The 15,792-nt window shown below is 46.2% G+C and overlaps 1 protein-coding gene across 3 annotated transcripts in view; it reads left to right on the top strand.

Moving 5' to 3' along the window:
* Positions 1-10,518, top strand: part of ABCA4 (ATP binding cassette subfamily A member 4) — a 134,182-nt gene extending 123,664 nt beyond the window's left edge. For 2 of the 3 annotated variants that reach the window (XM_037045524.1, XM_037045523.1), the window contains exons 45-51: positions 3,319-3,453; positions 4,213-4,316; positions 4,395-4,487; positions 6,213-6,462; positions 7,773-7,859; positions 8,796-8,872; positions 9,544-10,518. In XM_037045524.1, the coding sequence (XP_036901419.1) occupies positions 3,319-3,453; positions 4,213-4,316; positions 4,395-4,487; positions 6,213-6,462; positions 7,773-7,859; positions 8,796-8,831 (705 nt within the window). In that variant the 3' untranslated portion in view covers positions 8,832-8,872; positions 9,544-10,518. The remainder of the gene's footprint in view (positions 1-3,318; positions 3,454-4,212; positions 4,317-4,394; positions 4,488-6,212; positions 6,463-7,772; positions 7,860-8,795; positions 8,873-9,543) is intronic. The other variant, XM_037045525.1, reaches the window with a different exon arrangement.
* Positions 10,519-15,792: the final 5,274 nt, after the last annotated feature.

Raw genomic sequence — 15,792 nt, 5'->3', positions numbered from 1 at the left:
TACAAGTGGGGGTACAGCAGTGAGCAAAACAGACAAAAATATCCCTGCCCTCATACCCCAAAAACAACATACAGTCTTTGCCCCTTCCCCCAGAATCCCACTTGTGGGAATCTACCCTGGAGGTAGGCCTCCCACAGGACAGAATGCAGAAGCACAGACTTAGTCCTTGCATGTTAGCTGCAAAATATTGGACACTAATGTTCAAGGATAAGATTTTAAATAACTTATAGTTCATGCACACAATAAAGCCTTAAATCGCTGTGACTTAGGATAGGGTTATTTCCAAGAGATATTTTCAAGTAAAAAAAAAAAAACGCAAAGTGGAAAAAGAACATGACGACACTTGTTATGTAAGAAACTAGGAAAATAAGAAAAAATACATGTCTGCTTATCTTTACAAACAGGAAAGATAAGGCAGAACACAATAAATTTCATCATGAATCAGAGGGAAATGGGTAAAGGGAAGTGGGAGGGAGTGACACTTCTCTGAGTATATCTTTTTGTATGGTTTTGACTTTTGGAAGCATGTTAATATTCTACATATTTAAAAAATAAAACAAAATAAGAATGGAAAGGGGGTGAGAATGAAAACAAAAAAAAATCCTAACACTGAAAGCAAACTGAAACAAATAAATTCAAATTTACTTCAAATAGATATTATTTGCAGAAGGGGAGGGAAAGAGCTTTTTTTTTTTAATTAAAAAAAACAATGTCACAGGACTTGACCGTATCTCTTCAGTCCCAAGAGGAGCAGAGGGAAAAAAGCACAAGCAAATTCTGAGCTCTTTTTAGCCTATTTATTTTTTATGGTGGCATGGGCAAAGCTGTTCTGCAACAGTGCAGCTGTGTTTTAGGATTAAGTAAGTGAATAAATGTGTTAGTGTTCTTGGGAGCCAGAATTTTCACTGCGGAAAAGGGACATGTGAGTATGGAAAAGCACAAAGCAAAAAATTACCCTGTGGGGATGGGTTGGAATTTGAGATATCACTGCATACTCATGGGATACTCATATACACGAGTTTGGGCATGCATGTGTAACATGTTCCTGCATGTCACACATGTGTGTGTATGCATGTACACGTGTGTGTTTGTGTGTGTAACTGAAAGGGTTAAAAAGAAAAAATATCCCAGGAGCATTGAGCACAGTCAGTGCCCAAATTTTGATGTCTAATACCACTGCCCACTAAAAGAAACTGTGACTCTACAAACAAATGGCACATTCCAGGTCTGGGACAGCGTAGGTATTAAATGAGCCTGGAAAGCCTGAGGCCGGAAGTAAAGATGTGCGTATGGAAAAGCAGTGAAGGCATGTCACAAATACACAGGCGCTGCCCTGCAGGGGCTCCTTGAGGTCACATGTGGAACAATGTGAGCCTCAAAATAACTAAGTCCCATGATAATTTATAAAGCACCAGGGGATAGGAATTCATAAGCCAATGTTATTAAATAGATAAATACACAAACAGGAGAGAAGGGAGCATTCTTGCTTGCAGTCAAATACTGAGAGACAAGTAGTTATGTGGAAGAAGTTATAGAGCAGGGAGATCGTTTGCAACAATTATAGTTAAGACTGGATTACAAAAGAATCATCAATGGTTGCTAAATACAGGGGTAATTTTTTTATGAGAAAAAAGATATGTGTGTAGTTTAAAATATCTTCCAAAGATTGCTTATTGGTTGCAAGGGGGAGGCATAATCATTTCACAATGGAGAAATTAGACAACACCTTCACTGGGTGAAGGAAATCAGCATCACCTGAGAGGCAGGTGGATCTCTTCCGTCCATAGATGTAGGTCCTGAGAAGGACACAATTTCCCTGATGGGATATACTGACTGAGAATACATAAACCTGTACCTTATTGTGTGCAACCTATCAGATAAACTTTAAAGGAAAATCCTATTTTAAAAAATACAAGGGCTATATTTTTCAAAAGAATCAAAGTCATAAAATAACAAAGAAAGCAAAGAAAGGCTATGGAATTGTTTCTGATCATGGGAGGCTAAGTAGACACAGCGACTGAACAGTGGGCGCCAGACCGCATCCTGCACTGGAGAGAAAATAATGCAGCAGAGGACATTATTGGGCCCATCAACAAAACTGGACTATGAACAGTAGATCAGATAACAGTATAGTAGCAATGCTGAATTTACTGACATGTGTAACTCTGTTGTGTTATATATGAGAATAACCTTATTCTTAGAAAGTAAACCCAAGTATTTAGGCATGAAGGTTACCATGATGCATCTTTGGGCCTGAAAAAATTGTGTGTGTGTGTAAGAGCCCGAGAGAGAAAAAGAGAGTAAAGGTTTTATGAGTGTTCTTTTTTACTATTCCTATTTTTACACACTTCTGTAATTTGGAATCTATTCCAAGTAAAAAGTTAAAAAGTGGAGCTTACATTATAGTGGAAGGGACAGGCAATGCATAGATGTACAGTGTACTTGTGGGTGAAACCTCTCAGGGCAAAGATAAAGCGGGGGAGAATTGTCAGGGTGGGGTCCGTGCTTTTAGGCAGGGCAGCCCAGGGAAAACCTCACACAGAGAGTGAATTCTGAGTAGAGACATGAGAGAGCTGAGAGAGGAGCCATGTGGATCGAGGGGAGGAACATGCCAGGCAGAGGCCCAACTGGGCAAGGCTGAAGCATTTATCGCCAGCAACTTCCCTAGTTTTATTGCTGAGCACATCTGTGTGCATTTGCATGCACACACACACACACACACACCTGTTACTCTCCATTGTAGTTCCCTGTTGAGCTTCCTCAAAGTACTCTTATAATCTGTTATTATTCTGTTTATTCTGATTGTCCCACCACCCCACCTGTGAGTACAAGGTCAGTGGCTATGTTTACCATTGTTCTCCAGTGCCCAGTACAGAGCCTGGCTCACAGCGGGGGCCCGGTAAGTATTCATTTGATGCACAAGGCCTCAAGTGTGACCCCGTTGAGGGGTGAAATCAACAAGACCCACCATCTTCACAAACAAACCCTAGGCTAGGCCTCTTCCTCTTCTCCAAGCCATCTTCCAGAACCCTGGAGAGGAAGCTCTGTCCTGCTCTTTGTAAAGCTGAGGACCATTTCTCAGGGGGGCTGCACCCACTGGGTGCTGAGCTGACCAAGCTGGGATCTAAGGCACAGAGTGGAAAGGAGGCCTCTGGTCCTCGTGGCATGTGCCAGAGAGCACGAGCCATCAGGTGGCGCTGCTTCCGCTGAGCTTCTGTCACCCTAGCCCTATGAGATCTGGGAGCTCAAGGCTTTGACTTGGTGGAGACCCAGGTGTTTGCTTGTCTTTCCCAAATGGGATTCCTTTCTCTTCTCTAGGTGGCAAACTGGAGTATTCAGAGCCTGGGCCTGTCTCTCTACGCGGATCGCCTGGCTAGCACCTACAGTGGGGGCAATAAGCGGAAACTCTCCACAGCCATTGCCCTGATCGGCTGCCCACCGCTGGTGCTGCTGGTGAGGGGCCCAGTGACCTGCGGGGGCAGGCGGGCAGGGGGTTGGAACCAAGAGATGCATCTCTGTGGGTGGGCCAGCAGATTTAGAAAATGCAGTCTGTTTTCATCTGGACTGTTCCATATAGTGCTCGTCTTGAGGAAATCAGTCTAGCTCTTGGGGGTACTGGATTCACAACACATTCTCACTCTGGTTCCTGGGAAGTCTCTTGTGGGGCCACAGGCTCACAGCAGGGAAATTCAGCCCCTCTGTGGAACATCAGCGTCTACTCAGAAATTGCTACTGCCAGAGAAGGTCTCTGTGGGATCTGTAGTGGACAGGAGCGTTTGCCTGGATCAAAGGCTCATGTGACTCTCACTTGGAGCTGAGACCCCTGTGCTCATAAATCCGGGGTCTGTGAGTCCCTGGGTCACAGGACATGGAAGGAACCAGAAAAGTCACCTATAAAGTATATCCTTGCCTCCTTGGAAACATATGACATTTAGGGATTTTTTTGGTTTGCATGTTTATTTTTAAAGGTAATTCTGCCTTTGCCTTAATCAACTTTAACCCATGTCTGAGCTGAAATGGGTCTAGCGGTGTGTGTGATCTTCCTTAACTCTCCTGATCTGCCGCCTGCCTTCCATACTGTGTTCCTGGGTATCCTGAGTCTCACTCCACTGGGGAGTGACTTTGTGCATCGCTTGCTAGAGACAGTGCTCAGAGGAAGCCAACCATGGAGGCTAGAGTAAGCCAGGCTCCTACCCTCTCTGCCTCCCGCAGGATGAGCCCACCACAGGCATGGACCCCCAGGCACGCCGCATGCTGTGGAACACCATCACGAGCATCATTAGAGAAGGGAGGGCAGTGGTCCTCACATCCCACAGGCAAGAGATTCCCAGGGGCTGGGGTGGGGAAGGCAGACAGGAGTCCCCGCCCCTCACCTCCTCTCTCCTACCCCACAGCATGGAAGAATGTGAGGCCCTGTGTACCCGGCTGGCCATCATGGTGAAGGGTACCTTTCAATGTCTGGGCACCATTCAGCACCTCAAGTACAAGTAAGGAGGTGGTGGGGCAGAGGGTGCCTTGTTACCTTTCTGGGAGGCGCAGGGGTAGTCAACCAGGCCCTGTGCTCTCTAGTGAACTTGGGAAGGTCCCACTGGCCCCTTACCCCATGAGCAGAGGCAGGTGGTGGCCCAGCCTCCTTCTATATAGCAGCAAGTGGAGAAAGCCACTGTGCTGGAAGAAACTCTGTATATTGGGCTAAGTGCCTGAGGATGAAGGCTCCCCGAGTCTACAGATGGAGCATTCTGATTGAGGCATTGTGGAGCCTGGCTGGGGTGATGGAGGGTCACCACCACTGCCTCGTTATCCTACCACTTATCCCAACAAATCCAGGACCGATGACCTGCTTAGTAAGAGCTCACAACCAGCTTGGGAATGACTAGGAAACCAAAGAGCCTGAGAATTAGTTTTCCTTTCTGGCATGTTGTATGCTTTTGAGTTTGGGAAACGACCATGTATTATAAAATGAACCAGAAATGCCAGCATATTATAAATTGTAAACTGCTGTAAATATGTGGTATTGATAATGGTTTCTCTGCCAAAGCTGACAGTTAGAATAAGGTTATGGCAACACCACGCTCCCTTGCATTCTGGTATGCAATATACGCTAGGAAGGGTGGATTTACAATGATCACTTATTTGTTTAACAAATGCGCTTTGAGAGCATGGAAGAGAAGAGTCGCCATGCTAGTGGGTGGAAGCACCAGCACCCAGCCCACCTCGTCTGCACCGAGAGGTGCCCAGGGAAGAGGGGTGTGGAGCATGCGTCATTCTGACGTGCATCAGGTCCGACTTGTGGTTGAGAGAAAGGTCCGGTAGATGAGCTGTGTTTGGATATTTGACCCATGGTTTCTTGAGCAATTACAGCTCAGACACTGCACACATATCTAGGGGGACTTCTGCATGTCACCAGACCTGCGTCAGCAACCTCCTGTGTCAGCTGCTGAAGTCATAGCTGTTCTTCCTCCTTTCCCTTTCACTCTTTAATGTCCCCATGGAGAGCAGGGGAGAGGGAACTGTTCCCCATGGGAGAAATAGTTTGCCAGAGCTGGAAGGCAGAGGCATTGTATTGTAGAGGGGAGTGACTGCCCCTTGATCGTGGAGGGACCCCCAAAGTAAGTTATAACTGACACTGTTACACTGGGATGTACGTGCATAGGGAAGCCAGCTGGCCCTGCCCACACACTGTGGTGGACCATTCTTTCTTCACCTGGTGAGGGGAGGAGGGTGGCACCTGGCCCTGGCAGCCCCATTTGTTTTGGAAGCTTCCACAGGGAAGTGCTGCCTTTCCAAGCCTTCGCTCCCACCTGGCCAGACACTTAAAGTGCCAGGCAGCCTTTCCACCACTGAGTGAGCACTGGCCCCACTGCCTTCATGGGTGGGTCTGTGATCTCTGCAGGGAGCTAAGCCCACCTTTGACTTCAGCAAGTATGTGAGAGGCAAAGGCACAAGCAACATCCCAGGACACAGGACACAGGACACAGGAAGTCGTGATGGGTCTGGTGACCCACTTCACCGCACACAGACATTCAGACCTCTAAAAACTAGGATCAAACTGCTTCTCCAGGAACTCTCCTGGGCTTTCCTCCAGTTTTAAACATGCCCAAGAGGTTTATAGTGTGGCTTTTAGTCCTCAGTATTTTCAATGAGTCTGTTCCTTGTTTTGGGATCGCCTTAGACCCCACTACTCACAGGCCTGTTCCACGCCTGTCCCCCAGGTTTGGAGATGGCTACATCGTCACAATGAAGATCAAGTCCCCAAAGGACGACTTGCTTCCAGACCTGAACCCGGTGGAGCAGTTCTTCCAGGGGAACTTCCCCGGCAGCGTGCAGAGGGAGCGGCACTACAACATGCTCCAGTTCCAGGTCCCCGCCTCCTCCCTGGCCAGAGTCTTCCGGCTGCTCATCTCCCACAAGGACAGCCTGCTCATCGAGGAATATTCGGTCACTCAGACCACGCTGGACCAGGCAAGCCCCCACAGGGCCAGGCGCAGAGCAGGGCTGTGCAGAGACTGAGCTGGACCCCCCCGACCTGGGCTGGGACCCCCACCACGGGGAGGCAGTCAGGCCTGGATTTTAACCCTCTGGTCCACCTGCCCTTTGGGGTAAACCTCTGCCTATCAGAAAGTGCTGTCTAACACTATTGTCATCACCAGCACATTTCATTCACTTTACATCATCCCTCCCCACTGCGTATGACTTTATTTCACCCTTCCTGATTTGTGGTGGTGACTTTTTTCTTTTTCAAATCAACTTTATTGATGCTTAATTTACACACAATAAAATGCACTCATTTAAGGTGTACAATTAGATGAGTTTTGATAAACAGGTACTTGTATGCCGTGTGTCAGGTTTCAAATGTGGTTACTTTTTATTGTGGTAACATATACCTGACACAATGACCTATTTTAAGTGTCCAGTTGAGTGGCATTAAGCACATTCACTTCTTGCGTGACCATCACCACCACCCATCTCCAGAAAATTGTTCGTCTTCCCCAATTAAAACTCTGTGTCAACAATCAGACATTCTCCCCCACCCCTCCGCCACTCTTAACCACTGCTCTGCTCGACGTGGGCTACTGCACAGCCCATGTATGTGGCATTATTCAGTATTTCGTCCCTTTTGTCTGGCTTATTTCACTTGACATTATGTCCTCCAGGCTCCACATGTCAGAATATCCTCCTTTTAAAGGCTGACGGATATTCCATGGTAATATACACCATGTTTTGTTTATGCATTCATCTACTTGGACATTTGACTTGTTTTGGGGGGAGGTTGTGGCTGTGTGTTTGTTTTGAACAGAATCCTTAAAGTCTGTCCAGTAAAGCAGCAGAAATAGGCGAGCCTCCGTTTATCCTCTGAGGAGCTGGCTCACCGGCACCTTCTTCTCAGCCTTAAGCAGATGAAGGAAGAAGCAGGAGTTACAGCCACACTGCACACTGAATAAAGAACAGAGGACAGATGAGGTCAAACTCCTGTTTCGACTTTAGTTCCTTCTTCAGAGATTTAGAAGGTGCTGCCACTGGAGATCAGCCTTGCCTTGTACACCCCATAGGAGCTCTGTTGGCCTCGCTCAGAATCCTAACAAGCCCTGTCCCGGACACTGGTGGCCAGGCTTCCTCGGGTGGTCCAGCCAACCCTCTGTGGGATGCAAAATCTCCAGCAGGGCTGTATATTAACTGTGGAAAAGAGAGAGCAAAGTGGGTGGGTGTGGACCACCCACCCACTACTATTTTTCTGGAAACATACCTATTCTTGCTCTTTTTCTTGCTCTCAGGTGTTCGTGAACTTTGCTAAACAGCAGACTGAAACTCACGACATCCCTTTGCACCCCCGCGCTGCTGGAGCCAGCAGACAAGCCAAGGTACTGGCCGCTCCTTCACAGTCCTCTGCTCAGACCACTGGCCCTGGGCTGCTGGGACTTGCCTCCTGCAGAGCGCCCCGCCCAACCACAGCACTCCCGGTCGCCACCTGTCCTTGCCCCCAGTTCTGTGCTAAAGGACTTTTCAATCCGTAGTGGTATGGGTTCCTTTTATAACCAGGAAACCATTAGGATGGCATGGGAGAGCATTTTTAAAAAGGATTTCCCCCCCATGTTTTTGCTTACAGCAAAAGGAATTCAGATTTTGGGAATGAGAAGCAGGGAAACAGGAGCGCATATAAAAACATCTTGATTGTTGGGCTATTTGAGGTCTATGTCTGGTCATGAGCTTAAGTTTCGAAGGAAAGGAATTAACTGGCACCTCATGTCAATGGTGGACACGTTTGGTTAGAGTGAGGGTTACTGTCTGTTTTAGGAAGAGGGCTCTTTGTTTTCTATAAAACTATCAAGGGGATGGAGGAAGAAGAAATAGAAGGTATGTACCTGGCCTGTGACAGCTCGCGGGGATCGGTGCTTCCAGGTTCCCACCCTGGCATGGTGGCCCAGCCCCTCATACGGAGCACCCCCACCCACCCCTTTCCCAGGGGGGCAGTGGTGGGGGAGGAGGGAGGGAGAGAGCAAGCGGGAGTAAGTACTGCAGGAGGTGCAGGGTCCAGGTGCCATGATTTAAGCCTGGGATTACAAAGGGAGGGATTAACTCAGCCATTCTCTCTGCACTTACCATGAGGGGTAAAGTAAATCAAATAAAATCAAAGCACTGTTTCAATCAGCAAAGATATGCAAAACTTTATTTCCCACAAAATTCTCATTCCTTTCATCAGTTTGTTAATTGCAAGAAAAACCGAATACTGCAAATGACTGAAATGCCTCATTCCCAGGTCATGCTCATGACGAATTTCCCCTTTTCCTTTTGACTAGGAGAGACCTGATGGCTGCTTGGTAAGGCCGACTTAGCCCTCCATCTCCCCAGAGGGCCCAGACATGTCTAAGTAAAGGTACCGGTCCAGGGAAAGTTACTTCTGCTAAGATTTTCCACCACTATTTCTCATATATAGGTCTGGAACTTTGTTTACACCTATGGGAAATTATTCTTTGAAAGCCATTTGTAGTTATGAATGTTTTTATAACTCAGAATACATTATGAGGTAGTACAAGTGTTGCCCATGACCACCAATGTTTTTCCTATACCCACCTTGCATATTCTCTCTTAAAAGGCTACTACCAAGCCATCTCTGGGCCAGGCAAGGGGGCTGATGGTCTAAGATCTATATGGTAGTTAACTGCAAACCTGCTTTCTTGACTTTTAAGACAGAAAGAGCCTAGTAACTTTCCTGGACAACAAAGCAAACCCATAGACCCCATGGCAGCCTTTGGAAAGCACCCAGAGGGTACAGCTGGCTTCCCTCCAAGGTGTAAGAGGCTGTGAGTCTTCATGATGTCTGCACCATAGAGCCAGAGAGATCTGAGGGGTCATCTAGCCCAAAGTTTTCACAGACATGCAAACAAGCATAGCCCATAACCTTGGGGACCTGACAAATCACAGTGCCCTTGGCTGAGCTTTTTCCAGTGATTAATTGATAGCTATATAACTTTTAAAATCTAAAAGCCATCACACATCTCTTCAGAAAGCCAAGATGACAAAAGTCTACCTTTTCTCTCTGCACAGGTCTGATCTCCTTCCTTCCTGTTTGCTCGCTGTAGCCAGAAGTGAACTCCGGGCAGTGGAAAGTGCAGGAGCCTTTGCCATGCGGTCATCCAGTCCAAGCAGCCCGCATAAGGCCCTGGCAGCAGAGTCATTCACACGTGGGGTATCCAGAGAACGCCAAAGGGCGCTTTCCCAGGAGAAAGCGGAAGCTGACTGACTTGCCTGGGGCACCTCATGGTGAAACTGGCCAACCAAACAATGCAAAATCCTTTTCATCCAGACCACAGAAGGAGAAGTCCCGGTTCATCCTGCCAGCAGCTTTGCTCTCAATATCATTCTCATTTGAGTGGACCTGCTTTTCTGTGTGTGTGTGTGTGTGTGCGTCTGTTTTATTTTTAAGGAGAAAATAACATCCAAACATATCTATCACACCCTAGCCAGTGTGCACCATCTGGTACTGTTTCAGACATGATCTGTGCCTGTGCAGCTTCCTGACCTTGAGTGAGCTTCCGTGAGGGTGATTGCTGCAGGGGTGCCAGTCACGGCAATATTCTGCCCCCCTGGGTGGAAGTGAATGGGCTAGTCTTGATGTTGCATGTCAAGTCTGCTTTATAGGGTCTGAAGAAAACAAGAAGTTGGCACCGCATTTGAACAGTGTCCATTGTTAACTGGGTGTTATTTGAACCTAGGTTTCACTTCTGTTTGCTCAGCTTATTTGAGTGCCCACCTTATGGGGTATAATTAAGACAGAAGAGGTGAGGACAGGTGAGAGTGGATCTTTGATTGCGTATGAGATCCAACACATCTCTGTAACTCTTTAAGGATGCAAGACCTCGTTCATACAGGGCCCTGCCCTCCCCACAGTGCTGACGTGTGCACCTTCTGCAGTGACAATGTGGAGCAGTGGTTCACAGGATGTCTCATTGTTCACACATAAGCTCACCAAGAATCAGAAAATAATAGTTTTGAGCCAAACCATTTCAAATGGCTTGTGGACACAAATGGACTCTCTGACCAAGGCAGGCCCCTCTCCACGTGCCATAGGCGGGCTTCCTAGTTCCAACACATTCTGGAGCAGTGCCTCTCAAAGCACATTGTTTCCATGGCTGTACTCCAGGATCCGGGGGCGGGGTCAGAGCAGGAGAGGGAAGAGGGAGGGGAAGACACTGAGACCCAATACGTGTACCCGAGAAGGGGACATGGAAGAAAGCAAGCTCAAGGTGCTGGCATTTTCCCTGAGGAAGGAGAGTCCTGTCTTTCTCCAGGGGCAGATGGAAGGCCAGGACTACACAGTTTTCAATCCCACACAGCTAGTGGTTGGCTGCTTTACAAATAACTGTAGAGTATGCAAAACTAGTAGCCTCAGAGCTTAATTTGATTTTGACTTAAAAAATTACCTACCAGTGACCAAAACCATTTTAACTAGGGTTAGAAGAGGGTTTAGGAAAGCTCAGCAGTGTGCTGCTGATACTCAGCATAATGCTATTACATCCTGGCTGGTTTTGGAATTTAAATTTGTAACTACAACTTCACAGGGACACAGGCCAAGCAGAGAGCAGGGGCCATTGTCATTCTTGGCGTGGTGGGTTGTGAGGGTTTTAGAGAGGTCATCATGGACTGGAGTCGGGTACAGGTGACGTCTCACGATGGCTTTGGGAAGAAAGCTCAGTTTCGCCATCTGACCCCACTGCACCTGGGCTCTCCAAGAGCAAGGTCTGTGTCCTTTCTTGTCATTGTCCCCAGCTCCTGCCACACAAAAAACATTCAACAACACTTACCAAGTTCAGTACTGTAAAAATTCAGCAAAAAATACACAGAAAAGAAGTAGGCCCAAGAAAATGATGTTTTCAAAAAGCTAAAGACAGCGGCAAACTGCAAGTGGAGCCTCAGCAAAGTCATGCTTTAAAAAATCATAGCCAAAAACATAAGCAGGGGAAAAATCAAGGAGGAGGCCATTTGCTTGGGTCTGAGGGGTATTCAAGCTGGAAGCTTGGCCCAAATCTCCTCAGAATGTGCTAGTCTATTGAAAGACCTCTCAATATAGTTTAATAATGGAGATTCACAAAGAAGAGGAGGAAAAGATGGAGTCAATTCAGAAAAAGACCACTCAGAGGATGTTCCAGAAATATGGCTTGCTGTTAGGCTTTCTAAGCTTCTAGTTGTTCTTTGGGGAGCTCAAGGTTTTGGAATAGCTGGAATCAAAAGAGAATATTTTGCTGTGACTGATGTGGCTCAGATGGAGAATCGTCCTGGAACCAAAAGGTTGCAGGTTCAATTCCTGATCGGGGCACATACCTAGGTTGCAGGTTTGATCCCCAGTCCAGGCGTGCACAAGAGGCAACCCGATGCTTCTCTCTCACATCCATGTTTCTCTCTTTTCTTTCCTCTCCTCTGTAAAAAAACAATGCAAAAATGTCCTCAGGTGAGGATTTAATAAAAGAGAGAGAATCTCTTTTACTATGATTAAAGGCTCACAGAGACCTTCATTTGTGCCTGCTGCTATGGCTTAGGAAAGATGGAGGAAGAGGAAAGTGGGGCAGACAACAGGTCAGCAAAGCTCTGGGCTTGGGAGAAAGGGTCTCTGTGATACCCTGGGTACTTGCACCAGGGTCACTGATGAGAAGGAAGTACTGCACCAACGGGCCTTTGGGGATCTTGGAGAAAAGGTTTTCCCCAGAAATGTGGCAGCCATCACCATTGAGGGACTGCTGCTTCAGGCACCAGAAGGACTCGGCCCACTGTGCCCAGATTATTCGGGTTTGGTTTCCTCCATGTAGTACTTCAATGCCTCAATAGGTCACCCAAGATGAACAGTTTGAGTCTACTAAGCTGAAAGGGCAGAATTGCTACCACATTTTGTTTCAGGTGGTTGTCAAGTTTGAAAAAGCTTAAGTACTAGAAGTTTCAGATTCACACAACCACAGGCTTATAGAGCTAGAAAATATCTCAATTTTAAAAATACTAAACCCATATATATTTGCTTTGCATTGCTTTAATGGGAAAAGAAACCAAGTCTCAGAAAGATTAATTTACTTGGCTGTCCATTTAGCCTTCCCTGCAGGCTCTAGCTAGTCCTCCTCCAATTTCTTCACTCCCAAGGCCAAAGAGACATGCCCACCAGACCCAGGACTCAGGAATTCCCTGCCAAAATGGTCTACAGCCTGCTTTGGGGGCCCATGTGGGCCTCTTTCTTGGGTGAAAGTTGATCCTTGCTCATGCCATGTCTACACATGGCATGTGAGGCCCCTTGGAAAACCACAAGAGGGGTGGGAAGGATGAGCCACGAGACAGCTGGTTCTGTACTCATTGGATGGCACAGAATTTTTATTTGACCCATTACTAATAACATTAACGTTGATGACTTCATCATAGAGATATCTGTCAGACTGCTCCATTGTAAAATAATTTCTCCCTTTGCAATTAATAAGTATTTTGTAGAGATGCATTTTTGAGACTATGTAAATGATGCCATTTCCCTTCAAACACAATATAATCATTTGTTTATTCACATCTGCAAGTATTCAAGGTTTCCTATTTTATGCAATGGATTTACTGTATTATTTATTTTAATGCTCAATTTGTCTGTGATTTAGACAATGGAAGTCCATCAAGCTGACTTCTGTGTCCTTGTTACATTTCCCATCATTCTTTGAGCACTTCCTTGCTTTCTGGCAGAACAAGATGTTTCAGGTTTATGTTGTCGTTTCCGCAGCTGAGATCAACCATTTCCCGAGGAGCCCTGGTTTCTTTCAGGGAGTATGTTACTGAGAAACCAACATCTAGATTCTCTCAGTGGACAGGTAGAGCTTATATGTGTATGAATATGTGGATAGATAAACAGATAGGCAGATAGACAGATAGCCATTTATCTATGTTTATTTCTATATATATATATTAATGTATGTACTGACAATCGCGAGTTCCCACTGATACTTCCGATTCTAAGCCAGCAACACAGGAGTCACTTTAGTTTTCTCTCATTTCATATTTTTAGCTCCCTTCTCTGACAGGTTGGCCCCTCACTATCTCTACTCTATTTATATACCTATTTGTTTATCTGATTGATCCCCTCAGATGGAACTCATCTCCCATTTCTGTCACCATTCCCATCTCCACATGGATCCCACCTCGCAGGACCAGGGTTCTGATACCCATCCTTTCCTCTCAGTCCGACCCAGGCTCTGACTCCTGCTTCTCACTGGGCCATTCCCAGCGGCACATGGACGTGCTCCTCCCCCCGACCGGGCCTGACTCAGTGTGTCTTCCCGCATGCCTTGCCCTCCTCACCACACTGTCTCTTCTACCCAACTCAGGTCCCTGAGGCCCCCCTTCAGCCCCACGTGGACATCTACCCTGTTCTACCCACTTAAAGACCTTAAAAATAATTTGTTCAGCAAGGGACAGGAACAGGAAAGGGAAAGGAAGAGAAACTGGAGGGTACCTTTGGAAAGCCAAACTTGAAAAATTTAGGAGGAAAATATAAGACACCGTCTTCATCAGGATAAGAAAAGTTTTCTTTAAAAATTTTTTAAAATCCTCACCCAAGGATATGTTTATTGATTTTAGAGAGAGACGAAGGAGAGAGAGAGAGGGAGAGAGATGTGAGAGAGAAACATTGATCAGTTGCCTCCCTTACATACTCCACTGACCGGAGATCAAACCCACAACCTATGTATGTGTCTTGACTGGGAATAACACTTGCAAACTTTTGGTGTGCAGACTAGTGCCCCAACCAACTTAGCCTCCCAGGCAGAGGAAGAAAAGTTTTCTAAAACAATAATGTTGGTTTCTCACATTTACTGAGCACCAACTATGTGCCAGGCACTGTTTTGAGCACTGTACATGTTTAATTGCCTAGTCCTTACAACTACCTAATAAGCAAGAAATGTGATTATGTCCACTTTACAGATGAGTGAACTGAGGTCCAGAGAAGTTAACTTAAATTAAATTGGGCAGTAGGTGGTGGAGCTGGATTTTAAACCCATGAAGTCTATCCCATACATACAGGACAAACACATGTGTGTACATAAACACACACACACCCCTCATAGAGGAAACAAAATGTACTCTAAAATATAAAGACTGGTTATAAGCAGGAAGAAGTTATTTTTAATATGCATAATAAACAGCCCTGACTAATATTGCTCAGTGGGTTGAGTGCCGTCCCATGAATCAAAAGGTAGCTGGTTCAATTCCCTGTCAGGGCACATGCCTGAATTTCTGGCCAGGTCCTTGGTTGAGGGGCATGAGAGAGTTAACGAATCGAAGTTTCTCTTGCATATTGATGTTTCTCTCCCTCCCTTTTTCTCTCCCTTCCCCCACTCCAAAAATAAATTAAAATCTTTATAAAAATACACATAATGAACAATGAAGTAGTATCGGATGTGAAGAACTTCTGTGATTCAATGAAATAAGACAACCAAAAGAAAAATGAGCAAAGATATGAATAAGCACTTCACAGAAGAGGAAACTCAACTGGTCATCTCACTAGGTTTCCTCAGTCAAGAAAGTGAAAATCCAACAGGATACTCTTTTATACTACCAGGTTGGCAAAAATTAGAAAGTAAAATTGTCCTTGTCCGTTTGGGCTGCTGTAGCAAAGTACCACAGACCAGGTGGCTTACACATGACAAATGTGCTTTCCACAAAACTGAAGACTGGAGGTTGGTGACCAGGCTGTTGGTACAGTCAGGCTCCGGTGGGAGCCCTCTTCCCAGTTTCAGACTGCTGGCTTTTCTTTAAGTCCTCACATAGTGGATGGAGCGAACTAGCTCTCTGGCCTCTTCTTCCTTATGACAGCACTAATCCCATTCATGAGGTCTCTACCCTTATGACCTAATCACCTCCCAAAGGCTTCACCTCCTAACGCCATCAAGTGGGGGGCACACAAACATTTAGTCCCTCAGAAATACCAAATTGGACAAGGTCGTGGGGCAGTGGGAACGCTCACCGCTGGTTACTGTATGATAGAGGCCCCCACGACCACTCCCATGTTCAGAGATTGTCTAGGAAGTCTTACAGGATCCAGCATGTAGCTATTCTCAAGGCTAAGATTTATTACAGCAATGTAAAAAGACTGCACAGACAGATCCTAAGGGAAAAGACATGGGCAGAGTCTGGGCGGGTCCACTCATTCATTCCCCAGCAGTGAAAACACAGCAACATGTATGTGGTGTTTCTGCCTTGGGAAGCCCATTAAAGACTCAGAACCCCCAAGATCTTATTGTATCACATAAGTGCACTCTAACTAGCATATTCTAAAACTCCAGA

Source organism: Sturnira hondurensis, unplaced genomic scaffold (genome assembly GCF_014824575.4).
Source record: "Sturnira hondurensis isolate 20B ecotype Veracruz unplaced genomic scaffold, ASM1482457v3 Scaffold0004322, whole genome shotgun sequence".
In the NCBI taxonomy this organism is placed as follows: domain Eukaryota; kingdom Metazoa; phylum Chordata; class Mammalia; order Chiroptera; family Phyllostomidae; genus Sturnira; species Sturnira hondurensis.
Note: the sequence above shows the minus strand (reverse complement) of the source record. Positions and strands in the feature narration are given on the sequence as shown.